A 26,451-nucleotide genomic window follows, 5' to 3' on the forward strand; every position below is an offset into this window, starting at 1 on the left:
TTCAACATTCTCAATAATATGTAAAACACAGGTTTTTGTGTAAACCCGAGATGACAACCACAAATGCACCAAACCAACACCGTACAACGGATGAACTAGGAATTCCTTCTCAGAGGGAAATTAAATTGAGGTGGGGTTTCATCTTTGGAAGTCTATTCCTGTTTAGTTAGACTGAGATGTCAGTCCCCTCCCCAGTGCAAACCTCCCACCCCTTGCCAAATACAGAGCTTTCCGCACTGCATTCCATGTTTTCATTAGGAAACTGGGCGCAACCACTTCGGAGGAGACCTTGTAGAGACAGCAAAGTCGGATAAAGGAAGTATTGACCTAGAAACTAATTGTTCAGTCTCCTCTTTTGAAAACACACCATGATCCACCCCTCCGCCCCCACAATTGGACTCATCGTCCTCTTGATTGGCTACACCGTGGCAGGTAAGAAAAGCTTGGCAGAGGGGGGGGGAGGTGGCGAGTTTGGCAGAGGGTGAGAGATTTCTTTACATGTAGACAGACTGGTGTGATAGTTTGGAGAAAAAGTGATTTTTAGAGTTGTGTGAGGGGATTGAAACTGGTCTGCAATAAGAATGCACTCACATATGAGTCTGTATGGCTTGAGGCACATATGTTTGTAACTCATCGCAGCTGAAATTAAAAAAAAAAAAAAAAGAAAAAGTCAAATTTACCGTGAGCAGAAAAGCAACTCTTTCTTCAATCTATTGTGTTCACATGTTTGGTTGTGATCAGATGTCGTGGCTTTGTTTGGGTAATTGCTTCATATGTTTTGAGTGTGCATGACGATGACTTCATACTGAAAGAATGGTCGGCTGCAGGCAAGCATGCGGCATGTATGCTACTTCACTGGACAGAAAGAGAAGTAGGTTCACAGCGCCAACCATGATTTCATTTACATCCTTATCACAAACCAATCTCAACATTTACGACCACTTCATGATCTAATACAAGTGCTACATCTAAAATGTCGCCATTGCAAAGACAGTAATGCCCAGTTTTTGTTTGAGGATAGTATTTAAACTGTGAGTGTATTTAGCAGTGGTGCAAAACTGTATTGCACCATACAGAGAACGGGTATCTAATGTTTTAGTTACCGAAATCAATTAAATGAGAGTCGAAAAATATCGGGAACAGCTCTTATGATACGGTCCAGTTCTGTGCCACTGCAAATGACAACCATAATGATAAGAAGCATATTATCAAATAAATACCTCTGTACTTTTTCAACGTAGTAACATTTTACAAATATATCAGTATAGGGCAGCTATAACTCATTTAGAAAATTTGGGGCTTTGGAGCAGGAGGATTTACTGCAGACAAAATGCAAAAATAGCAACTAGTTGTTGAAGAGACGCTAGTCCGGACAATGGGTAGATGCTTCCTGGTTACGGTCGCGGTGCCTATGAGCAAGGCGCCATTCCAGCTCAGGAGGACGCTCTTTTCACTTGGACGTCTTTTCTTGCATTCCTGCATGTGTGTGATTCGTCTCTATGTGTGGTGTGCAACACAAACTATTAGCCTTTGAGAAATCATAATAAGTGTAATGAATAAATAAAAATAAAAAATCAATAATTCAATATTTTCGGGCTGACTGGCTGAGAGAAATCTCATGGTTGCAATTCCTTGTTGTGAGGCGAATGGTCTGCTCTATGGTCAAAACGTCTCCACGTCTAAGAAAGGATGGTATGATGGGTTCTCATGTTTTCTGAAATAGACCTATATACGGACCAAAATAATAGGTAATAGAGCTTTTATTATTGAATCGAGAGGGAAGCTATTCTGCAGTCTTTTAGTAGCGTAGTGTGTGCTGCTTTCGTTTGCACCAACTTCTCAATTTTTCAGTTGGGTGAACCCAACCGCGCTTGCGGGGACGAACGCGACATACACACTCAAGCTCATTCACCTTTGTCCTCTGGCGCAGTCACTACGTTACATCACCGTTTGCTTTTCCTCTCTCTTGTTTCCTCTGACAGTGTATGTGTGCATCTTATATGATTTGTCAACTTCCTGGAACATTTGTGACAGTTAAAAACAGCTCTTCATCTGGCTTTCTACAAACATCAGCCAACACGAACAGGATTGATGAATGCGTGCTTGGAAACAGCTGGATGAGGATACATATCAGCGAGTCAGCTATTTCGCAACAATGCGCGCGCTTTCACTCAGTGGGCGAGGAGTTCATCTAGAACATCTGCATGTTGATCTCAGTGGCATTTTTTCCACTTCTAAATTGCACGTGTGCACGCTGATTCGGCAAACACGCTGATATGTAAGCATAGCTGTGGTTTGGGCATGGGACTGGGGTTGTTTTGGTAGCCAATCGGAGGGCCAGCAGCACATTTTGTTCCAACAGCTAAAAAGCGTCCACTTTGATAAACTCACATCTGATCGTATCTTCCGACCCGAACCCGGACATCTCGTCTTTGCTGTCGCACCATCTTTTGTTCAAGGTGATATGATTACATTTGAGTGCCACTGAGCTCAGTAACAGAATTCAAAACAATAAACTTGAATTCACATGATTTTTGCTTTTCATTTCTCCAAACTAGACAATGCTTATACCGTAACTTCTTTTTGAGGCTAAAAATGACAAAGGAAGCCTGGAACATTGTCATGCAGCTTCTCAAACCATGTACCTTGGTTGCCTTAAAAGTGTGATACTGTGGGGAAAGTTGCATTTATGGTGGGTTAAAAAAATTAAAAAAATGGAGCTGTCTTCATTTGCGCATACTTCCTCTTACTCTTTTGATAAAAATCAACAGACACGCAAAGTAACAGAAGTCAATTTCACGTAAGAAAAAACTACGGCGAGACCATACGACGACGACTCAACAAAACAAAACAAAACAAAACAAAACAAAACACAAAAAGATGTGATAATGACCACTGGACTCGCAAGTTGAACATTTTCCTACAAAGAACTGGAGGAAATTACAACTTTTATCACTTAAAAAAAAATACTGCTAATTAAAAGAAACTGTGGAGGGACAAAAGGCATGGGGACATTTCTTTTGTTGAAACAGCAGTAGTTTCTGGGTAACAGTTATCAAAGAAATTATTGATTTTTATGATTGATAATAATATTTTTGGGTGGGGAGGGGGGCAACATTAAGACTTCCAAGGTTTCTTTTTAAATTATTTTGCCACTCTCAGATGCGGTGAGAGAAGTCTTCATTCGCCTAAAAAAAGATAAACAAATCCCACAAAATGAAGTCAGACTTTGCATTTTCTCTGCCTGTTTAGGGGGTAAAACATTGGCTACCACTGGAAACATTAGAAGGCTTTAGAAATTGTTCATACATTGCCACTCATTCGTTTGCATGACCTTCTGCTGGGAGAATTGTCAGCAGGTGTTTAGCTGTCATGAAATGCCTCTGGTGGCAGGCTGGCGGGCGGTTTTCACATCCGCCTCACGGGTCCCAGGTTGGGCGTTAGAATCCGGGCTCCAGCACTTCCGCATATATTCCAAAAGAAGAAGTTTAGAATTTTGTCTTTGCTCTTTCCCACAACAGTCCAGATGAAGCAATTGGGGGTGCACCAACAGCTTGGCCTTGTATGTTGTGATTTTTTTAATCAAACAAGTCAAATGGACATTTTTGGACACAACGTTTTAGCTTTTCTTCCATTTTTACTTTATTGTTTAACCACAGAGAGAACTACATAAATGATTGATGAATTTAAAACAAAAGATGAGATCAGAGTTGAAAATAATGCCCATGAACATCATAAATATTAGGTCTTTATTTCAGGAAAATCATGTTTTGGCCTTGGCTTTTGTTCTCACAATTGGAAAGCAATCTCAATATGTCGGCCTCCTTCCTCTCGGTCCACTGCCAGTTGGATGTTAGGAGGAAGACAGTTTTCGACGACTGAGTAATGATGAGCGTCTCAGTCCGTCAACAGCCTCGCCCGGTGGTCCACATAGCAGGCAAGCCTCCCAGTATGAGCGCAATGATGGAGACCAAAGTAATTCCCTGTGCCTCAATGTTCAATAACAGAAAAGGCAGTTCAGCATCAGCGGGGCAGTTAAAGTTCATCTAACCCACAACAGAACATCCATTGAGATAAAATGATGACAATAAAGGGCCATTTTCAGTGTGACTGCCATGACTAGGAGAGGATATTGGTCGGTTTCTCTTTATTTACTCTATTGAGAACCAGCAAATTGAAAATGAAAATGGAGACCTGTTCTTATCTTTTTCTATATATTGATTCTTTCCATAACACATCTGTATTATAATAATAAAAATTGTATTGCTTTAACTCCATCTCATGTCTTTTTAAAAACACATTGGAATGGGTACAGTGTACTGATGCATGTGAGTTTTTTTAGCAAAATTAGGATTACTATTATGACATTGTACATCATTTTGCTAGGTTTTACAAATTCAAGTAAAAATGCTCTTTTTCTTCAAGTCTGAAAAGTTAAAACAAGAGTAATCTAACACAAACAGATGAATGGCTTTACCCGAAGAAAATGGAGATTTTGGAATGGCCCAGTTGGAGCCCACACCTAAATCTGTGGGGTGACCTGAAAACTGACCGTAAACAAGAAACATCCTTGCTATCTGACAAATCTGGAGCATTTTTGCAAGGGAGCATGTGGGAAAATATTGTCAAGAAAAGATGTGCAATGCTGAGAGACAACTACCAAAGATGACTGCATGATATTATGTTCTGACATTGATCCCCCCCCCCCCCCAAACTAAAAACTGGGCCAGAAATATCCTGATAATTGTTTTTTTTCCTTTCAAATAAGAATTTGATGATTTGATTTGTTTTACTTTTCTTTTTTTTTTAATTCTTTATTTTTTCATACTTTCCCCACTTTAAGATAATTAACAAATATAAGCATCAAAGACAACAGAGGAAACATAGAATCCAGTTTTTAAAAGGTGATTTTATTTATTAAGGAAAACAAAAGCGACCTAGCCCTCTGTGAATAAGTACTTGTGCCCCTTGTTAATACATGAATTAATTGTGGCTAATCAAATTTTTGGGAAAGCTGCGTTCATGTTCACACGTTCACTGACCACACCCAAGCCTGATTAGTGATTACCTCCCACTTAATCACTTAAATAGAAACTGATTGACTAATTGAAATGGGGCCCCCCCAAAAAATCTCCAAAAGCTGCATCAAAAAGTCACAATCCAAAGAAGTTCAGGAACAGATGAAAAATAAAGTAATCGATTATCTGTTTGGAAAGCGTTACTGAGCCATTTCTAAAGCCTGATGACTCTAGAAAACCACAGTGACAGCCATTATCCACAAATGAGGAAGCATGGAACAGTGATGAGTAGCCGACCTATAAAAATGACCCCATTAGGACAGTGACGACTCATCCAGGAGGTCACAAAAGAACTCAGGATAACACCTAAATCAGTTAAAGTCAGTGTTTATGACTCAACAATAAGGACTAGGATAAAATAGCATCCATGGCAGGGTTGCAAGGCAAAAGCAACTTCTGACCAAAACGAAGATAAAGACTCATTTTAGTTTAGGAAAAGAAAAAAAAAACATCTGAGTGAGTCTCAAGACTTTTGGGAGAGTATTTTTTATGGACTGACGAGACAAAAGTTGAACTTTTGTGAGGGTATGCGTCTCGTTATATCTGGCGTAATTATAACAGCATTCCAGTAAAAGATCATACCAACAGTCAAATGTGGTGGCGGTGGTAGCGTGATGGTCTGGGGCTGCTTAGCAACTTCAGGACCTGGATGTGAACGATGGAACCATGAATTCTGCTCTTTTCAAAAGCCATTGGAAGAATGTTCGGCTATCAGTTTATGTTCTGCAGCAGGACTCTAATCCAAAACAGACCAGCAAGTCAACTTTTGAATGGCTAACCCTAACCCTAAAAAAAAAAAAAAGTAGGTTTTGCAGTGCCCTGGTTGAAGTCCAGACTTGCATCTGATTGAAATACATGACCAAAAACTGGATTTATTTTACAATATTTTATTTTTGGGGGTAAATTGGGTCACTTCAGGAAGTCATCAAATTCAACAATAAAAGAATGACATTTAGGCTATTTTTAAAATGGCTATTGGATGTCAAAACAGGTTAAATTTCACCCAAGCAGTATTTAAGGCTGTATTCATCTACTTTATCTACAGGAGACAGATTTGTTTCCGATTTACAGTGTGTGTTTACTCACGTGTGCCGATTGCACTTTCAGAGGTGGATACCGAGCGGTCGCCTCGAGCCATGCCTTCAAGTGCATGTCAGGAACACACAAGTCTTCATAACCGCATGGACGTAGTGGAGAAGGTGATTAATTTATTTTTTTTTAAATTCTGCCCAAAAAATAAGTCAGATTCAACTTACAGTGATTCGAGAACAGGACCGAGGATGTTTTGTATCCCAAATTTGAGAGTCAGGCCTTTCTACGCCACCTAAAAAGAAGCCATAATTATTTTCAAGTAAAAAGAGTGTGGTTTACCACAACATCCTGTCTGTACAGTTTTTAATTCTGAAGTCATTTTTTGCTGCTTTTCTAAGTCTCGAAAAGTCATCAAGAACTCTTATACTTCATCTGACCTTCCCTTACCAACTGCTTTGGGCAACTGTATTATTCATATGAATCAAAAGATTGTATAATTCATAATTGATGATTCCATTCTGCACACTACAGTTTGTTACTGTATTATTTAGTCTCTAAGGACGCAAACATACCCTCTGTATTTTGCAGAAAGTGGAGGACACTGTTGACAAGTTGAAGGTTGAGCTGGAGGATCTCCTGGAGGCCATTGAAGACCCAAAGTGGCGCCCCCAATTGGACAATACAGGAACACCTGTGGACATCCTGGAGGACCCGGTGAACATTATGTCCTAAATCAGACATCTATGGAGGCATTTTTAAAGGATTTTGAACTTTGAAACTGAAACAAAAGAGGAGCCTTGCATTGCTTCCCCTTCCTGTTATACATGACAATTTCAGGCATGTTAACAAAAAGGCTAGAAGATTACTCACCTCCAAGGCCTCATTAGGTTTTATGGACAGAGTGGGCCTAACCTGCATATGCATATGATGTGAAATGCACACGATGTGAGCGAACAGAGCACACGAGCACGCATTTCTCAAAGCGCTAACAAAGGCAGAGGAATTGCTTTTATATGTTTGGGGACAGATTTTTAGTTTTCTAGTATCATTTCAATCTGTATTTAATACACTACACAAACACAAGAAGCATGTTGACAGCATTACTATTATCCTTATGATAATTATTCATTAAAAAAGCATCTTTATGAATCGATTTATGCCAGCAACGTATGGTGACGCACTGACAAGCAGAGCAATAAAATGCTCTTCCATTCAATTGCAGACGGTACAATAAACTTTGTGTTCAATTAAACAGGCCTTCATTTCACATTAAGTACATTTATTAGTTAATAGAGGCAAGATCAGATATTTTTGTTTGGTGGTTTACCGTGACATTATGGGATGTAAAATTGGTACCTTGGCTCTATGAAGTTTGAAGAAACACTGATCAAATCACTAATTTCCTACATAAAAGTTCACGTTAAATAAGCCGTATGTCATGCACACTGAGTGAAATGTTTCATATTCCATATTCAGCAGGAAGGCCTGATTAGGCTATGATAAGTGGATTATTATGCACTGCATGCTGGTAATCATCCATCAATGTGCTCAGCTCGTGTGTAAACTTATCAAATATAAATATATATATATATATACACACACGCACACACACACATACAGTGGGTAGCGAAAGTAGTCAAACGCCTTTGAAACGTTTCACTTTCTTCGTTGTACAGCCATTTGCCAAAATCAAAAAGCAAATTTTATTTCTCATTAATATATTGTACACTCAGCACCCCATCTTGACAAAAAAAAAGAAATGTAGACTTTTTTGCATATTTATTAAAAAAGAAAAACTGAAATACCATATGGTCATAAGTAGTGTTGTTCCGATGCCATTTTTTGGCCCCGATACCGATTCCAATACGCAGCTGTGCGGTATCGGCCGATGCTGTACAGATACCAGACTTTTTGGAAAAAAAAACCAAAAAAACTTGGATGTAAAACCATTGCTATCCTGGCTTGTGAAACAGGAAAAAATAAGAAATAATATACACAAGGTATCTTTGAGAGAGATTGTGTCGTATTAATTACAAAAGCTATAGGACATTATTATAAAAGTTTGTTTTGGGTATTAGTGACCCATCGCAACAACTTCCGCTCCCAAATTCACTTTCAAAACAAGCAGTAGAAAAATCCAACAAGTTCAACTCCAAAATCCAAAATTGAGGGTTTGTTGTTGCGGTCCATTCCCCTTGTTCATGCTGGCTGCTGCTACCGCCGCCGCCGCAAGCTCTTGGTGCTTGTTCACATGTTTCGTCCTCAAATATTTTATCAGGTTTGACGTATTGAACCTGGCCACTTTAGTTCCACCTCTTGCAACTTTCGCACCGCTAATTTTGCACTTAGCTGTTGTACTCGGTGGAGTTTCTATGTTGAAGTACAGTAGTTCCATATCGCCGCCGACATCATTTCTCCTGTACCTCACTGTTTTTTTTTTTCTCTCAACATGAAAAAGCAGCCCCGCATTGGTTAAGAGCGTCCGCTCTGGGCCAATAGCGACGGCTAATACTGAACAGTCACCACACACCAGTGTCGTGAATGAGAAAGATAATGTACAAGGTGCTGCATTCAATGTAAATTGAGCAGGGTTTGTTGTTGCGATCAATGTTAATGGTCGCTGCCGCCGCAAATTCTTGGTGCTCGTTCACATGTTTCGTTCTCAAATCAGGTTTAACGTATTGAACCTGGCCACTTTGGTTCCGCCTCTTGCGACATTCGCTCTAGCTGGAGTTTCTATGTTGAAGTAGTTACATATCGCAGGCATTATATCTCCTGTACCCCACTGCCCCCCACCACCCCTCCCATACACACAAGAAAAAGCAGCAGGGAGCAAGATACAAAGCGATGCATTCAACATTCTTTACTAGTACAGCATCGGGAAATGGCATCGGCACGTTATTTGTAAGTATTCGCAGATACCGATACCAGTGTTTTAATGCGATAGCAGTATCGGTATCGGAACAACACTAGTCATAAGTATTGAGAGCTTGAGGCATTTCATTGAGTAGAAGCACCGCTTTGAGCTAGTACAGCCATGAGTCTTCTTGGGAATGATGCTAGTTTTTCACACCTGGATTCGGGGATCATCTGCCATTCTTCCTTACCGATCCTCTCCAGTTCTGTCAGGTTGGATGGTGAACGGTGGTGGACAGCCATTTTTAGGTCCCTCCAGAGATGCTCAATCGGGTTTAGGTCAGGGCTCTGCCTGGGCCAGTCAAGAACGGTCAGAGTTGTTCTGAAGCCACTCTGTTATTTTAGCTGTGTGCTCCGGGTCATTGTCCCGTTGAAAGGTGAACCTTCAGCCCAGTCTGAGGTCCTGAGCACTCCAGAAGAGGTTTTCCTCCAGGATATCTCTGTACTTGGCCGCATTCATCTTTCCGTCAATTGCAACCAGTTGTCCTGTCCCTCCAGCTCAAAAACACCCCCACAACATGAAGCTCCCACCACTGTGCTTCACTGTAGGGATTGTATTGGGCAGGTGATGAGCAGTGCCCGAGTTTCTCCACACATACTGCTAAGAATTAACACCAAAAGTTCAATCTTGGTCTCATTAGACCAGAGAATCTTATTTCACATATCGCGGGAGTCCTTCATGTATTTTTTGGCAAACTCTATGCGGATGAGGCTTCCGTTGGGCCACTCTGCCATAAATCCCTGACTGGTGGGGGGCTGCAGTGATAGTTGACTTTAACTTTCTCCCATCCCCCTCCTGCATTGGAACTCAGCCACAGTGATATTTGGGTTCTTCTTTACCTGTCATCAAGGCTCTTCTCGCCACGATTGCTCAGTTTGGCTGGACGGCCAGGTCGAGGAAGAGTTGTGGTCGTACCAATCTTCTTCCATTTGAGGATTATGGAGGCCACTGTGCATATTAGGAACCTTGAGTGCTGCAGAAATTCTTTTTGTAACCTTGGCCAGATCTGTGCCTTGCCACAATTCTTTCTCTGATCTCCTTGGGGAGTTTCTTCGACCTCATGATTCTCATTCGCTCTGACGTGCACTGTGACCTGCAAGGTCTTATATAGACAGGTGTGTGCCTCTCCTAATCCAGTCCAATCAGTTTAATTAAACACAGCTGGATGCCAATAAAGGAGCAGAACCATCTCAAGGAAGATCAGAAGAAGACAGCATGTGAGTTAAATGTTTTTTGTTAAATGATATTTCAGTTTTTCTTTTTTTTATAAATTTGCAAATATTTCTACATTTCTGTTTGTTTGTTTTTCTGTCAAGATGTGGTGCTGTGTGTACATTAATGAGAGTTAAAATGAACTTTTTTGATTTTGGCAAATGGCTGAAATGACACAAAACGTGAAAAATTCCAAGGGGTCTGAATACTTTCCGTACCCACTGTATATACAGTACATACATACATCTATATATCTATATCTATACATATATATACACATATCTATATATCTATATCTATACATATCTATCTATCTATATCTATATCTATACATATCTATCTATCTATATCTATATCTATACATATCTATATCTATACATATCTATCTATATCTATATCTATACATATCTATCTATCTATACATATCTATCTATCTATATCTATACATATCTATCTATCTATATCTATACATATCTATCTATCTATCTATCTATCTATATATATATATATATATGCACATGTACACGAACGCACACACACATCACTAAACTATAGGGGCTCAAAGGGTAAATCAATGCCAAAATTTACAATTATATATTCTATGGGCCTCCACTAGTCTAAACACAGCATTCTGATTAATATTGCATTTGTGGAGTACAAGTTAAGCAGCTCTATCGACCTGTTTTTAGCCATCTCATGGGGCGGCCATTTTGCCACTTTCTGTGAACTGTAAATAACATCACAGATGCCCAGAGCTCAGGCAACGACCAATCACGGCTCTTCTGTTTTCTGAAGCTGAGCCATGATAGTTTTTTTTACCTGAGCCTGGAGCAACTGTGATGTCATTTTCAGTCGACAGCAAATGACAAAATGGCTGCCCCGTGAGATGGACAAAAATGGGTGGACCTAACTACTCAACTCTTATTCCACAAACAATACAGTATCAATCAATATGTCGTGCTTAGACGTGTGGGACTGCATAGAGCAAATTCTTGTAAAGACATTTTTGGGGTTGACAGCCCATAGAATACGCCTCGTGACGGCCTTCCCAAGACAAAAACACCCAACTCACACCTTCCAGGAAGGAGTTTTATTTCTTTATGAAAGCGGTTGAAGCAGCATGTTTTGAACACAAAAGCAGTTTCAGTAAGTTTCCAGTACAAGGCTTTTCACCAAATCCCTCATAAAAATCCTGTTGCACCAAATCATGCATTGGAGGATTATATGGAAGAAAGGAGAAACAAATTGCATTGTCTTAATTTAATGGTAACAGGGCACCAAGTTTAAAAACTGTAATCGACAAGAGTTTATTAAACATCTACACTTTTGCATACCTCGAGGGCATCGACGGGACCACGGTTTATTAGGAGGCATGCTTTGCTGGTCAAATACGAGCACAAAGCGCTTTGAAAACACCTAAGAGCATCCAAACATTAACACTTGAAAGGGACATGTCAGGATGGTAAGCAAGCAATGTCCATCTGGGAATGATCACCGCTATCAAAGAACAAAGAAGATTAGCATTGAAAGCTACACTTGATCGTCAAAATCAGTTATCCGCTTCCAAATAATTGTCAAACAGCATAATGCACACAGGCTTGTACTGTATGTTTTGATGGTGTTTAAACTGTTTTAATACATTTCCCCAATTATACAGTATTTTGTTAATGTGCAAAAGAAAGTGAAAGGAACCCCTCAAGCCACTCATTCAATAAGTGTATTAGCCTTGATACTTAAACATTCAAGCAAGAATATGTAGTAATTGAACACTAGAATAACAGCTTTGAAACCATTTTAATGGTATAGTTTGATGGCGAAGTCTGCACACCTACATTGGAGCGCTAAAATGTTGGTGAACTAGACGATTCACCTCTCATGTTGAGTCGGCATGACCAGCAAAACTAACCGTACAGTTTGCCGTTATAGTACTTTAGGTTGCAGGGTTTTACAGCTTTTTCCATTAATATAAATAATGTACAGTATTGAAAATATGAATTACATGCAGTTTTAAAAAAATGTGTACTGAAAATAAAATAATGAAGCAATAATCACTGGATTTTCAGTGTCTTCGGCTCCGATCGGCTGCTTGTAACATCACTCATTCATAGAACACTTTTTAGCCCCCCCGTGCATCCTGCATCTTCAAAGGTTTCTGATAATGAGCCTAAGTGTCTGGCACTCATTATCAGAAACCTTCGAAGATCCTGCCCATTCAGGAGAAGATAAAACTACCTTATGATTCATGAAGGACGCAGTAACTTAGCCGTTGTATCAAGGACTCAAGGCAAGGAGTTCGGCATTGACACTAAAAGTAACTGGCTATAGAACGCCATACCTTAGGCTTTACTGCCCTCGACGGGTATTCACAACACACAGCACTTTTCAATACTGTACAGTATCAAAGTTCGCACTCTTAACCGCCCCTCACAAGCTGTGAATCAATTCTCATCGTTCAACACAAAAGAGACATTCAAGAGAACGGCTCGTTCGCCAATGTCACAACACTAATATAAGATCTCAGTTAGATGTCGACATCTGATTTACTTTCATTGCTAAGATCAAGACGATGGAATACAGCTGATGGGACTAATGAGCATCTGATGGGTTGGAGATAGGCCAAACCCCATGCTAGCACCCATGGCACTGTCACAGCTAGGTTGACTTTGACTAGCCCAAGGGCGTAACACTAGCTAAAAAAACTGCATGAAAAATCGGAGCTCTGTTTTCTGTGCACATAAGAGTATTTTAATAGTGCAAAATTTCTAGTTAAGTTTTTCTCATTCACATATTTTCTGTTTCTGCTGTCGGGCAATTGAACAAGTGTGAACTACTGGGTGAAACGTGGCCCACTAAGACAACTTGTTTCCCGCCAGTATCTCGACGCTCTACTGAAACCAGAGATGCATTTCACCTTAGAAAGTGCAGACAAAAGTGACGTTTGCCCACTACAGCTCACTCAACAGAGGAGACGGAGAGAGGGAGAAAACCCTAACCCTCGATTTGCAGCACCACAGCAACACTCTTCAACTGAAATAGGCAGTTTTGCCGCTTCTTTGGAGAAAATAAATACTTAATTGGGTCGAAAAAGTGACTAAACCTAGAAATAAACTCATATGGAAACACTGAGCAGCAGAACTGTTCTAGATGCAGAGATGAAACAGAAAAGCACTGCAGCTCAATATTGCCAATTGAAGGCAGCTAAAAACCTGTTTGCGTGCACCCACAAGGCAGAGAGATGCAGGGGGGGGGGGGGTTGGGACAATCCTCCAGGACAATCTATGCTTTTCCAGAACATTTTACTTTTTTTTAATCATTTTCCATGAGATTTCCATGACTGGAAAATTTGTCAATCATTTTCCAGGTTTTCCAGGACATGTGGGAACCCTGAATATTTTCTGTAGGTTTTATGCTTGCAAATGTTTGAGTGCAAACAAGTTTAGAATGTGTTTAAAATGTGTGAGGCATTTAAATTTGTTGAACGCGTGTGGTAAGTGTGAAATTATATATATAAAAAAAACCCTATAATTTATATGATCTCATTATAATCACAGATTGTCACTCTATGCAGGTGCGTCTGGAACATTTTCCCCTTGATAAACGGGGGTTCACTGTAATGCAAGTGTGTTTGTGTGTAGCGCATGGCAGGGTTTCTTTCATTTCCTACAGCTTGGCAACAAATACATGTTTACTGCTGTCAAAATAACAAATAATCAACTGTAGGGGGAGTGCAGGGAAAAAAAATTATGAGCATTAAAAATATCAAGACAGCCTAGTGCATCCCAGAAGGTAATTCATACCATACAACAATGCCATGGCGTCAATACAACACCAGGTTTAAGTGCCTCAGTACAGATGAACGTCGAAAAACAGTCACGCAGGCCACTTGCACTTAAGAGTCAACAATGGTGTGAGCATTGAGGTAAGCTATCATCAATAGCTTGTGCATGCACAAATCAGCCATTAAAGCTCAAGCTCCAGGCTTTGGCAAAATCAGGCTTATACTGTACTGTACATGCAAAAATAAAATAAAATAACGTACAGGATATGACAGACTTAGATAATGCTACGTTTTATGTCTCAATTTTGATAATCCAGTCACTAATTAGACAGTGAGTGGAAACACGTTTTTAAGGGGAAAATACTACATTGGAACCTCAATATTCACAGAGCGGAAAGATAGAGCTATTTTTTTTTTAAATGACAAGACATGGGTGAATTTATCTAAAAAAATAGCACAAGAATGTCGTGTCAAACACCAGCATACCTCATAGTTTAACAGATGCAGTTTAACAAGCATCAAAGGATTAAGTGCATGGTTTGCTCTTTCGTTGGTGGCAAAATAAGTCAGAACTAGACTCTGAATACTACGACATTATTTACAGGGGGTCCTTGAAATTTGACATGTTCTGCTCCTGGGGTGGCGTAATCCTAATTTGTTTAAGTAAATATTTAAAAACACTTCAAGGCCATAAAACGGCCAAAAAAAAGGAAAAACTAGCACTTGGGATTACTTTCGAAATTCAAACAATTCAGAGGTTGTCCGACATACTGTGATGAATTCTATTCGACCTCAGAGGTTCCACTGTTAAACATATCCTGTCCTGTATATGAAAGGTGATTAGCCTAGCTTAGCACAGCGATGAGAGGGAGAGCTTTCTTCTTATTCAAACAGTAATAAATGTACCAGCCTACTGTTAAAATTGGTAAACACGTTTAAATTATCACCATTAGGTCAACCCTTTGACACAAGTGCCTGTGGATGACCCAAAAACAAAAGTAAGGTTTGACAGTTGATTGCAAGCTTTTAGGTCATATCAGCTAAAATAAGCCAAAGCACATCACAGGCCAAAGGATTCTTTCAACACTTTTGCATGTCATTAAATCCCCTTATTGCCTGATTTCTGAGCGTTTCTACATATTGGCAATATGACTGTACACTGGACTATTTCTGTAAATACATTTTATACAGAAGGACGAAAGACACATACATTCACATACTTCCTTAGAAATGGTTATGCAAATGGTAGAAAAGCTTTGGCCCATGTTGCTTACAAGATGTGCCTGCACACTTGAAGCGAAGAGCAGAATGAAGCAATGCGAAGGATTGACTCCACAAGCTTCTTCCTTTAGTTGAGTTGAAATATGTCGAGTTTGCAGCCCCACATAAAACTGTGGTGAAGTTATTTACCTACAATTTACGCTATTTACACGTTTCTCATTTTATCACGGGCTTTAAAGTGGAAGTCAACCCAAACATATTTTTTTCAAGAATATGTTCTATGCAAACCCATTAGTTGAAACAAGGCATTCTGATAAATATTGCGTTTGTGGGCCAAAAGTTAATCCACCCGTTTTTAGCCATCTCTGGGGGCGGCCATTTTGTCACTTCTGTCGACTGAAAATGACATCGCAACTGCTCGGGGCTGAGGTAACGACCAATCACAGCTCAAGTGTTTTCTGAAGCAGAGCTGTGATTGGTTGTTACCTGAGCCCTGAGTAGTTGTGATGTCATTTTCAGTCGACAGAAGCGACAAAATGGCTGCCCCCTGAGATGGCTACAAACGGTTGGATTTTGCTACTTAACTCATATTCCACAAACATATTATTAATCAGAATGCCGTGTTTCAACTAGTGGGCTTGCTGGGAACTTATTAGTGAAAAAAATATGTTTGGGTTGATTTCGTATTTAAGGTGGATCATTGCTACATGTTCCCACGTGCTTGAAACGAAAATAATGGCCTTAAATGTACCACTATAACTATGGCAATACTGGACTTGATTGTGAAAACAATTTGAAATACTGACAGCTAGTCAGTTTAATCCCCAGGATGAGCACTGCAGGAAGGTGATCTTCACTACTACCAGAGCATTTACCAAAGAAAAAAAATGTTTTGAGAAGCAAATTTAAGTTTCAAATTCTTTACATTTCCTCCCAGAAGTGGCATTTTTGATTCATAGTTTATATGTGAATAATGCAAATATTTTTAGTTTGCCACGGTTGCACAAATGTGAATGAGTTTATGAAGGTGTAGCAATAGAAGTACACCAGGACATAAAAAAAACAAACAATTGCTCTGAATTAGGGCATTCGTGACATAAGAGAGGCTGAGGGAGGAGTGAAGCAGAGACAAGCTAAAACTGTAAAACTGCCTGTGCACGTTGAATTATTCAGTCATCCTAGGCTCATTTTGAAGAGGAGGAGAGGAAAAGCATCTCTTCTAAAACCACCAAAATAATCAAACAGCTATTGCCCAGGATGTCGTCATCTTTGCCGAGCATTCTGCTTCACCTCCTAGTGTGTGTTACTGTTTGTCATGCTGTGAATGAAGTGTAACATTGCATAGAAGTTGGAGCATTGTGAAGGGCGGACAAGGAGGTGGAGAATCTGCTTCATTCTTGCCTTACCGGGGAAGGGAGCTACAGAATAAAACTAATTGGGTCCTGCAGTATGTCAGTCCCCCCCAGCTGTGTGCTTCCTCCCCTCCTGGCTACTGCAAAGGAGAGAGGAGAGAATAAATCTATGGGCATGGCACTGAGAGACCTTCATCCTTTATCGTGCCCTGTGAGCTGATGTGGCACTAGCAGCTGCCAGGGGAGGAGCACACCGAGCCACACATGCTAAGTTTGGAAGAAGGCTCGGGCTCGGGTTCCGGTTCCGGCTCAGCCGCGTCGTCGTCAGTGCCGCCAGCCTCCGCATCGCCGTCTCCGCTGGCATCGTCTCCCCCAGCCTCGCCGTGACCCCCTTCTTGCCGCTTTTTCAACCTGAGAGCGTGGGGGGAAAAAAAAGCACAGTCCACAATGTTAAAATAATCAACTTGCATTAATATTTGACACATACAGGATTATTTTTAGGTCCCAGAAAGTAATAGATTTTGTAGAATGGAAGACAACGTTGAAAGTTTAATGAGAACACTTCTGCTGTGATATTATGCACCACATTTTAAATAGAACTCATCAATAATCACCAAATTAGGACAAAATGACTCATTTCTGAAAAATAAGGTTTTCAGTAATGCCGTGGTGTCAGAACTGGGTCGATAATAAATGAGGCAATGATTTAAAGAACCGAAAAGGGTGGCGACAACCAATAATTGATGGAACTGTAATCATGATTTACCACAGCATTCTGTATAGATATGAATATAATTTAACATGTAAAATCCTGCAAGACCAATGAGGTTTCAACTAAACCTTTGCATTTTCATACTGTTTATTTCACTGGAGCCTATCTGCTTAGTTGGTTCGCTGTCTTGTAAATTATGAATTGAATACAATCATGTCTTCAATCATGTCAGTCGAAACTGTCAGCAAGGCAAGAGAAACTCTCTTACACTTCAGGTAGATCATTGTCATTGTCACAACAAAAGAAACTTGAAATATCACTTAACAAATAAGAAGACAAGATGAACATTATTGGATTAATTCTTTTGTTCCATGAGGCAAAATGCGAGTGTCCTGTTTGTCCCCATTTTGTTATCTTTTATGTTTTTTGTCATTATTTTGAAATGTAAATTGCTGAATGCAACAACAAAACAACTTGCACGACTCTAAATAATCGTTCTGACTACTCAGGCGACAGCCTAAATTACAGTTGTTGTTTGAACAATTATATGTAAAAAGCAAATGTGTTACTAGACTGTCACTCAGTAGAGCAAAGATCTCTGCACCAAGGAAAAACTGTTAACAACTGGTTCATAACAGATGAGGAACAGACGAGTGGTGCCATTATGATTCTGGAGAGGACGCTTGCCTTGCTTCAAACGGTGAAAATAAATTCCTCTTTCTTACTAGTGCTGTCAAAATTTTCAAAAAATTATGGCGATTAATCATATTTTTCAACTACAATTTTTTTTACGAAGCTTGGAACATATATTTGAGTAAAATATTGGAATTAATGTGGGGGGAAAAAAATAAAAGTATATTTTGATTTAAAGACTGTGCTTTCTTTGATCCTTGAATTACGATTTTTTTCCTGTAAAATACAACTGTTGAACTATACACCAAAGATGTACAACTAATATCAGTATTTGAATTTGGCTTTGTAAAGTGCACAAATTATTTGGGATTTCTCCAATGAGCTGTCCAGCAACCTTTTAAAGTAAAACTACGTAAAAGTCTGTCTTTGCAACAGTGTCTCTTCTAAGTTTAGCTGCAAAGTGAGCAGAGGTCAGCTGCCACAAGAAGTAAATAAAACAGAGTTAATTTTTTTTTAACGCTTTATAAAATTTAAATTAATCTCCATAGTTAAGGCTTTAACTTTGAGAGCCCTACTTTTTACACATTTATCCAGCTACCCATCCATTTAATGAGTTCTTGCATGTGGAGCAATGCACTACCTCCAACTGCTGCTAAGCCGAACAGCTAATTACTATATATTTGAGTGCCAGTATGCGATGTGCAGTTCTTTCAGTCCACCCATATCACTGTGTTTACATAAACTGAACACGTGAAACATCCTGGATTAACATTCACAAAATAAATGTGACCAACCACACAAGTGTCAAAATGGTCAAGATCACTACAAACCCTTTAGTTGTCCTGTCTGCTCTTAAATGCAAGTAACCTTGATATTACTACAGTGGCTGCAGTCGGCATTCTGCAATTGTTTTCCTTATTTGTCTGTGCTCCTTGCTATGGTTATGATTCAGTGCAAGTGTTTTTTTTTTTTGGTGTTGTGTATGCACCAATTTTGTGCATGCACCCAGAAGATCCGATCTGTCTGTTTAGTCGCATCGGCAGATGTACGGTATTGACACACACATGTATACATATAAATACATATACACATATATATGAGAATTAGAGCTGGGCGATTGTCAATCTTGCTTTCACGATGTGTAACTTTACATTATCGAGTATTAATACTGCCTCGAAAAGCGAGTCAGCCGACGGCCGCAAAGTATGAGGAAATGCTGTAAAAACGGTGTGCATTGACGGCAGAGGAGGAAGAAGTGATAATCATTCGCCGAATCAGCGGGCAGGACCCGGTCACGTGACTCTTCCCGCACTGCAGCGAAGCTGTTTCCTCCTCATTTCATGGAGGAGTGTCGAGCGAGGATTCAGAGCGAGGCGCGAGTCCACGTCGTCCGTAGTCTGTTGACGAGACTGACGTCGGTGGGAATAACATTGTTAGATGTGCCAAAACGGTCACTGTGAAGAGCAATTCTGTTGCACCATGAACCGTATGGATTACGAGGAAAACTTGGCGACGGCGCAAGTACGCTAAACAAAAGCTTAAACACGCACACACACTCAGAAAACAGTCGCCGAGTCGAACCAACAAATATAAACGCACGCACATACGCACATAGTACTTTAGCGAGCAAGTCAAACGTGACATCCTGGATGATCAGTTAACATTCCGTTTACACGCTTGTAGTCCGCATCATTCATAACTAGCCTGTACTCCCGAGACATGTTGCACAAACTACGACGGTTTTTTAGTGTGGCGCCAGCATACACCCAAACATGAATTAATTCACAAGTCTACACATCACAGCGATGAATGAGTGGGAAAATGCACTTTTCTGTAAATTGCAGTTTTGTTATTCAACTTTGTTCTGAATACGTTGGCCAATGTATTTTTTTTCTCTCGCTGCGTGACACTTCATCACACGTCACATATCAAATACATTTTTTCTCATTCTGATTGCTGTGGTTAACACCTTTTTCTCATTCTGATTGCTCTAGTAGTTGGCAGTGGTACACCAGTACTTACTGCAGCTCAAAATGTCATATCATTATGGAATAACAGCAGAGACATTTAAATGACATAAATATTCCAAAAAATCAATGTAAGTGTATACATAATTTTTTGTTCTTTATTGTTAAATATTGTCCTAGAATGTCATTATGTTTCGCAGAAGCTGTATTTAGAAATTTAAAAGAGATGTTGTTCACAAACGCTGTCTATCCACAATCGGTCAGTGAATCAGGTGCAGATTTAAAATATTTTTTGTCGAATATCGTCAAATTATTGTTAAAGTTTTTTGAAAAAAAAAAAAACATATCGCCCACACCTAATGAGAATGCTTTTTTTTCATCCACATTTGGAAGAGGCCTGACTGCAATCGGAGAGAATCGGATTTAATGTGTCTTTTTCTCCTTAAAGACGAAATCAACCCAAACATATTTTTTCAAGAATATGTTCCCAGCACAAGACCCATTAGTTGAAACACGACATTCTGATTAGTATTGTGTTTGTGGAATATGAGTTAAGCAGCAAAATCCACCCCTTTATAGCCATCTCAGGGGGCGGCCATTTTGTCATTTCTGTCGACTGAAAATGACATCACAACTGCTCAGGGCTCAGGTAACGACCAATCACGGCTCAGGAGACACTCTGATGTCACTTTCAGTCGACAAAAGTGACAAAATGGCCGCCTCCAGCGATGGCTAAAAATCAGTGGATTAACTCTTATTCCACAAACACAATATTTATCAGAAAAAAAATATGTTTGGGTTCCATGAACTATATCCAAATTGTACCATTTGGTAGCAAATCATCTGAATTTGCACCATGCAGTTTCAAATCAGCCTCGGTGAGTTGTTGATGCAGCTTTGCCTTACTTCTCCCGGTTGAAAATCATGAATTCTTGTTGCACTGCTTCAAGGCACTCCTGTAGATAGTCATTCTCCTGCACAAAAACAGACCATCGTCATCAACACAATCGTCCTCATTAGTGGCACAAACAGACATCAATGTCAATTTGTATCAGATGATATCATCGTAACCTCTGAGATTTCATTTTTAGTTTTCCCCTCACGACGCATCATGAATTGTCTTCCTCAAACTGGATGTTTTGCCCACATCAAAAATAGAAGCTCAAATTTCTCAAAACTCTTGAGGTCATAACAGCTCTGAAGGCTACATAATTTAATAACCTTGGTAATAACCCAGCATGAGAACACACAGGGTATACGCATAAACACTCCCAAGTTTCACAACTCTGCTTGCTCGTGTACACAAGCCGAGGACATTAGACAGTACAAACACATACAGTACATACTGGGCTGACATCAACATCATTGATGCCATGACAGTCTGATGAGCAAGACTGTTGTTCAAATACACAAAGGGAACATCTGTGTTGTATGATAGTTGGTGAAAGTGGGAGGAAAAGACCTAAAAAAAAAAAAAATTGGACTGAGCACATCAAGGAAAAAGAATGTATTCATTTCATTATTTTAAATTTGCTCATCACTGCATAAGTTATGTTATGGTGATGAGAATGATATGTACGGCTAAGGGAAAAACCATTAAGTGAATAAGTGTCCACAAACAAATACAGAGATTAACCAGAATGGAGGCACTGCTGGGATGACTTTAAGAGAAGTTTACTAGTGTAGTTAGTTTGCATCATAGTGATATAGTGTACATTTTAGACAAACGGTGCACAGGAACTCATTAAATTGTTGCCAGTGGGTGTATGTTTTGAGGCTAGAGGAGGAAGCCGGCGTAGCCAGAGAGAACCCACGCATGTACATCGAGGCCACATACTCGAGATGGCTGCCCTCTTTCACCAACCCTCAAGAAATATTTTAAGTCTAATATGTTGCATCATTGAAAAGCTCACATAATTTAGGAACCCAAAGCACAATATGAGGCACTGCAATACTAGAAAATTTAAATGACGGCTACATTTGCACAGCATCATTGTAAAGTAGTTGTGTAAGACTGTGAGGAAGCTGTGCGAGACCTTATAAATAATTAAAAGCTCAATAACAGTGAAAAGTATAGTTTGAATTAGACTTAACAAGAAAAAAAACCAACATCTGAAACTAGTCTGAAATTAATTCAGTTGATTTGTTTTCATGATTTTTTTTTTTTAAATATAATGATACACTTGGGGAAATTAAAGTTACACAATGTCTGTTTTTTTATGGGTTTATGCTAACACTCAAAAACACCACTTGATATGCTCATTCACCATAACCTAATGAAGGCAATTTCCTGAGAAATAGCAAAGTGAATGCTGAAGAGCTTAAGACGAGCCGAAATACTGTGGAATTACTGTAACTGAATTACTGAAATGTAGACTGTGAAACTTGAGTTGGAATGGTTTGAATCAGTCAAGAAATGTGAAATGGAGGAGGTCACTGTATATAATAACTCTTCATTTGGAAATTTTATTGTGAACGTTTGGGGATTCTGGAAATGTGATACATGATTCCAAAGACGTGCTTAACTCATTCTATCCCAATGACGTATTTATATGTAATTTCACAATGAGTATGGAAAAAGTCTGGTACTGAATGAGTTCATAATTTTAGTCATTTGAAATTGGAAAGGTTTTAATCAGTCATGATGATGAAGGAGATTAATATGTCTCTAACACTTGGGAATTTTGCTTTCCGAATTGGAGTAATTTATTGTAAAAAGTGTGTAATTTTGGAAATGTGCAAATAATTGGAATGTGGAAAATACTTGCGGAGTCTTGAATGAGGTGAATATGTTGATGGAATTATTTCAATTGGCAGAGAAACATGGGGGAAGTACAACAATAATAGTTTGGAAAAAAAAAAAAAAAAAACTTTTTGTGTAGACTAAGTTGACATCAAACATATTACTCACAGACTGTGAATCTTTGCTGTTGTCCCTCGACCGGTTCTTTGCCAGTCTTTTCTTCTTCTTGTGAAGGGGACGTGATTCCAAGATCATCTCCTCCAGCTCAAAGGTAGGGTCGCAGTGGAGGCGACCTTTCTGCACCACCGGAGGAGGAATCCAAAGGAGAGAATTACAAACAAAACAACTCATGTCTGCAAATCGGCAGTAATATCGAGCTCCAAAAGACAAACACTGTGTAACGTGCAAACACAATATTAACAAATAGCAACAGGAGGCAACAATCCATTTTGACTTTCATTATTGAGTAGTTCCACTTGCTCTGAACGAGTTGCAAAAAGTATTGTATGTGTGTCTGCATTGGGTTTCTTTGAGACTAACATTAGGAACAAATCCAGCGTCCATCTTCTTTTCGTAAATGGCATCCCAGTTGATGTCAGCGAGGTAGGGAGAAGTTTGCATGTCAGACAGCCTGGAGAAACGATGCTCAGGGTTCACTGTAAGTAGCTGGTGGACACGCGCGCGCACACACCCGCACACACACACACACACACACACGCACACACACACACGCACACACACACTATTTGTGCCAGACACAGCAGTTTTGAAACAAAAAGTGTAGTTGCTTTAGTTAGACTAAAAAATTATAAGCCAAAAATATATAGTTTATTACATACCATATTTTGCATCTGTGTGTATACATCTCAAACTTGTGTACTGCAAATTAGTTAACAACAAACCACGGCGCTTAGCTTAATTTGACACGCTCATCACTTCAACAGTGTAGGCTATGCTTTGAAATATCCATTCATGATTGAGGCTGCTTCCAAATGCGGTGATGTAACTCATAATATTACAACACGACTGCTATATGCAGCAGTACAGTTCAATACAGCAAACCCATTTAAGTAAGAATTTGACTTTGTTTTTTGAAAACTATGATTGTTGCAATTACTTAACCTTTTTGGGTTGCTTGCTCCAAACAGTTGGCAAAAAACTCCACTGCACCTTAAATAAATTAATTAGGAGTGACGTTTTAGCGCATGTGGATGCACAAACCAACAGGGGGCAGTGTTAATCCAATCAGTCATTCGTTTAGTAGACCTGAAATTGTATTTCAGCTACACTGGACATCTTCTTTGAGAAAGAAATTAGGTGATACTGTTCGTGTTGTTTCATTGAATGGAAAATATTGACGGCCAAAAATAATGGTGTGTGACTTTTGCTGTCACAATAATACTCCTGTGCTTTTCGCCCCTTGTTTATTTCAGTATTGTGCAGTTTCCTCCTGCAGGGCAAGATGGATCTGTCTCACTGGAGACCAGACAGAGTAATCGATTAGCAGCAGAGTGGAAAAGACCAACACTCCATCCAGAACATTCACACAGACACAGTGCATGTGCACACTAGTCGTGCCGAATAATACCCATCTCTTGTTTTAAAATGGCAGAATACTGCTAAACTAAAATAACAACAAATTACTGTTTTCATGGGAGGAAAAGTACTCCTGATTCAGTAAGCATTGAACAGATTAAATTCAATTTGTGGCTGAGGGAAAATGGCAGATTTTTGTTTCTAAGCGCATTTGGAGCTTCATTAACAAGTGAAAGGTTTGTTTTCTATGGCGATAATTACCAGGAAAAAAAATGGCGCATACAAAGTCCAGAGTTTCTCTGCCTCCATGTCAGGTTCCTAGCCTATACTGTCCTAGTCCTGAGGGTCTCCATTCATGCTCCCCCAACTGTAGGCTACCCATTTCCTATCGACATCCCGCCCGACCACAACACAACCTCTGATATATCCCTTTTATCTGCCTGTTTTGCTCTGCTCTTCCTTCCAGCCTTCCCTTCAATTGATTTTGATTTCATTATGTTTCGATTTTACAAAGCTTCATGCCTTACGTTTAACTTGTTTATGATATTAAGGGCCAACCAAATGCATGTCTGTGCAGAAATAAACTAACATGGAATGCATATTCAATGTAAAGTAAAGAAATCCCGACAAAATAATCTTAATTATTAGAAATATTGTTAGTAGGTACAATATGATTTTGTAAAAGTAGTGGATTTTCAAGTGGGTGACATAATCCATGACTTCAGGGGAGGCGCTGCAGCTTTACAAATAAAGAAAAAAACACATTTAGTTTTGTTTGGAAAATACATTTTTAAAAATTTGTTTTCCAAACAGTAAAAGAAGAGACAAAGTTAATACACTGGTGGGTGCCAGAAAATGTGCATGTCGAGGCAAAGTCCATTTATTTCAGTAATTTGTTTCAAAATGGGAAACTTTAAGTTTATTATTATGTATTAGTATAGTGTATTAGTTCACCACACAGTGAAAGATTTCAAGCCTACACTATGTTTCAGTTGGTCTTTCAATTTTAAATGATGTGAAAGTACACCAACATTTCAGTTTGAATGTGGAAAATATGCTGTAAATTTGTAAAGCAAATGTTGCTATGCTAGATTTAACAAAATTATGTATTGAGTGTGTACTGGATATGGGTGATGGGGTTGAAATAGCAACTTTGGCACACTTTGGAAACCCATCCTGTCACCCATGTCCTAGACGCTATACCACTTATCCAGTTGAGCTGCATCCTATTTGACGTAGAGCGAACGGCAGACTACACCCTGGCCTGGCTGCCAGCCAAACACAGGGCACATAAAGTGACATCCATTCACAATCTGAAGCGCTTATGGTAAAACCGTCACTGGGTGGAAACTGAACCCACGCCCTGCATGGCAGGACTTTCATGTGGTAAAAAAAAGACATTTGCAAGTCAAACTGCACCATAACCTACAAAGAACGTCTGATATGCTCCACTTACCTTCCTCAAGAGAGAAACGAGGTCTTTGGGCCAAGCCGGGCTATACTGGACACTGACGGTGCTGAAGAGCTGGATTAGAGACTCCAGTGAGTTACTGGCATGGATGTCATACGGCCTCTGGAAGGATGTCAGCATGGAAAGAAGGAAATATGAAAGAAGTATTAAAGATGACATACAGTAGTAGGGGAAATGTACTTTTATAATGTCTTGTATACAAATAGTTGGGTCTCTGGAGAGTCTCCTCATCAATCAACTGTGACATCAAACAACCAAGTAAATCTTCTAAATGTATTATTCTTGATCATTGGGATATTTTGACAAAAGTATCTCATCGCAGTCATGTTATTAAAACACATGGGAACTATTCTAAGGCGTGGAAAAAAAATGTGTGTCTCCTGTAAGGAGGGCAAGTTCAGAGTTTGAATCTAACACCTTACCCATCCCCGTAGAACTTCGAAGACTGTCACCCCTAATGACCACCAGTCTACCTCAAAGGCATAGCCCATGCCTCCATTCATAAAGGACTGAAAGATCTCTGGAGCTGAGAGGGAACACAGTGTACAGAGAGTTCAGATTAAAAAAAAAAAAAAAAAAACACACATACTGTAACTGTTTCTGAAGTGATGATGAAATCAGCAGACATCTGACTTTGGCACCTTTTACTGCAAACGCGAGTCCAAGGCCCCAAACTAACTTTTCTTTACTAGGAGTACAGTGGCCCCTAACCTGAAATTTTAGGGGTGCCAGTAGTAAATTTAAGGGCGCACATGAATCACAAATCAACTTGCGATGTGAATGTTCACATTACCACTCA

General features: G+C 39.5%; 2 protein-coding genes and 1 long non-coding RNA gene across 6 annotated transcripts in view; 1 reads left to right on the forward strand and 2 right to left on the reverse strand.

Moving 5' to 3' along the window:
- Positions 1-256: 256 nt before the first annotated feature.
- Positions 257-7,362, forward strand: LOC147139560 (placenta-specific protein 9-like). Its single transcript, XM_086046164.1, has 3 exons — positions 257-432; positions 6,186-6,277; positions 6,699-7,362. The coding sequence occupies exons 1-3, from the start codon at positions 369-371 to the stop codon at positions 6,840-6,842; spliced, it is 300 nt and encodes a 99-aa protein (XP_085902290.1). The 5' UTR covers positions 257-368; the 3' UTR covers positions 6,843-7,362.
- On the reverse strand, positions 4,762-8,869 carry LOC147139561 (uncharacterized). The gene is made up of 3 exons (XR_015088828.1): positions 6,683-8,869; positions 6,335-6,402; positions 4,762-6,247 (listed from the first exon to the last, which is right to left on the reverse strand). It is a non-coding gene; the product is annotated as an uncharacterized LOC147139561 (long non-coding RNA).
- Positions 8,870-15,799: 6,930 nt separating this feature from the next.
- stk32c (serine/threonine kinase 32C) overlaps positions 15,800-26,451 on the reverse strand; it is a 61,029-nt gene continuing 50,377 nt past the window's right edge. For all 4 annotated transcript variants that reach the window (XM_086045634.1, XM_086045633.1, XM_086045635.1 and 1 more), the window contains 6 exons: positions 26,075-26,178; positions 25,638-25,754; positions 23,186-23,311; positions 22,814-22,942; positions 20,809-20,876; positions 15,800-17,001 (listed from right to left, as the gene is read on the reverse strand). In XM_086045634.1, the coding sequence (XP_085901760.1) occupies positions 16,818-17,001; positions 20,809-20,876; positions 22,814-22,942; positions 23,186-23,311; positions 25,638-25,754; positions 26,075-26,178 (728 nt within the window). In that variant the 3' untranslated portion in view covers positions 15,800-16,817. The remainder of the gene's footprint in view (positions 17,002-20,808; positions 20,877-22,813; positions 22,943-23,185; positions 23,312-25,637; positions 25,755-26,074; positions 26,179-26,451) is intronic.

The sequence above is a fragment of the Filicampus tigris genome, chromosome 11, assembly GCF_054856515.1.
Source record: "Filicampus tigris isolate MCC_2025a chromosome 11, RoL_Ftig_1.0, whole genome shotgun sequence".
Lineage (NCBI taxonomy): Eukaryota > Metazoa > Chordata > Actinopteri > Syngnathiformes > Syngnathidae > Filicampus > Filicampus tigris.

Excerpts from the sequence above, each read along its gene's own strand:
- LOC147139560 (XM_086046164.1), top strand. The coding sequence starts at position 369 with ATGATCCACCCCTCCGCCCCCACAATTGGACTCATCGTCCTCTTGATT. Across the intron at positions 433-6,185 it reads GATTGGCTACACCGTGGCAG|AGGTGGATACCGAGCGGTCG; the intron begins GTAAGAAAAGCT and ends TTGCACTTTCAG. Across the intron at positions 6,278-6,698 it reads GCATGGACGTAGTGGAGAAG|AAAGTGGAGGACACTGTTGA; the intron begins GTGATTAATTTA and ends TGTATTTTGCAG.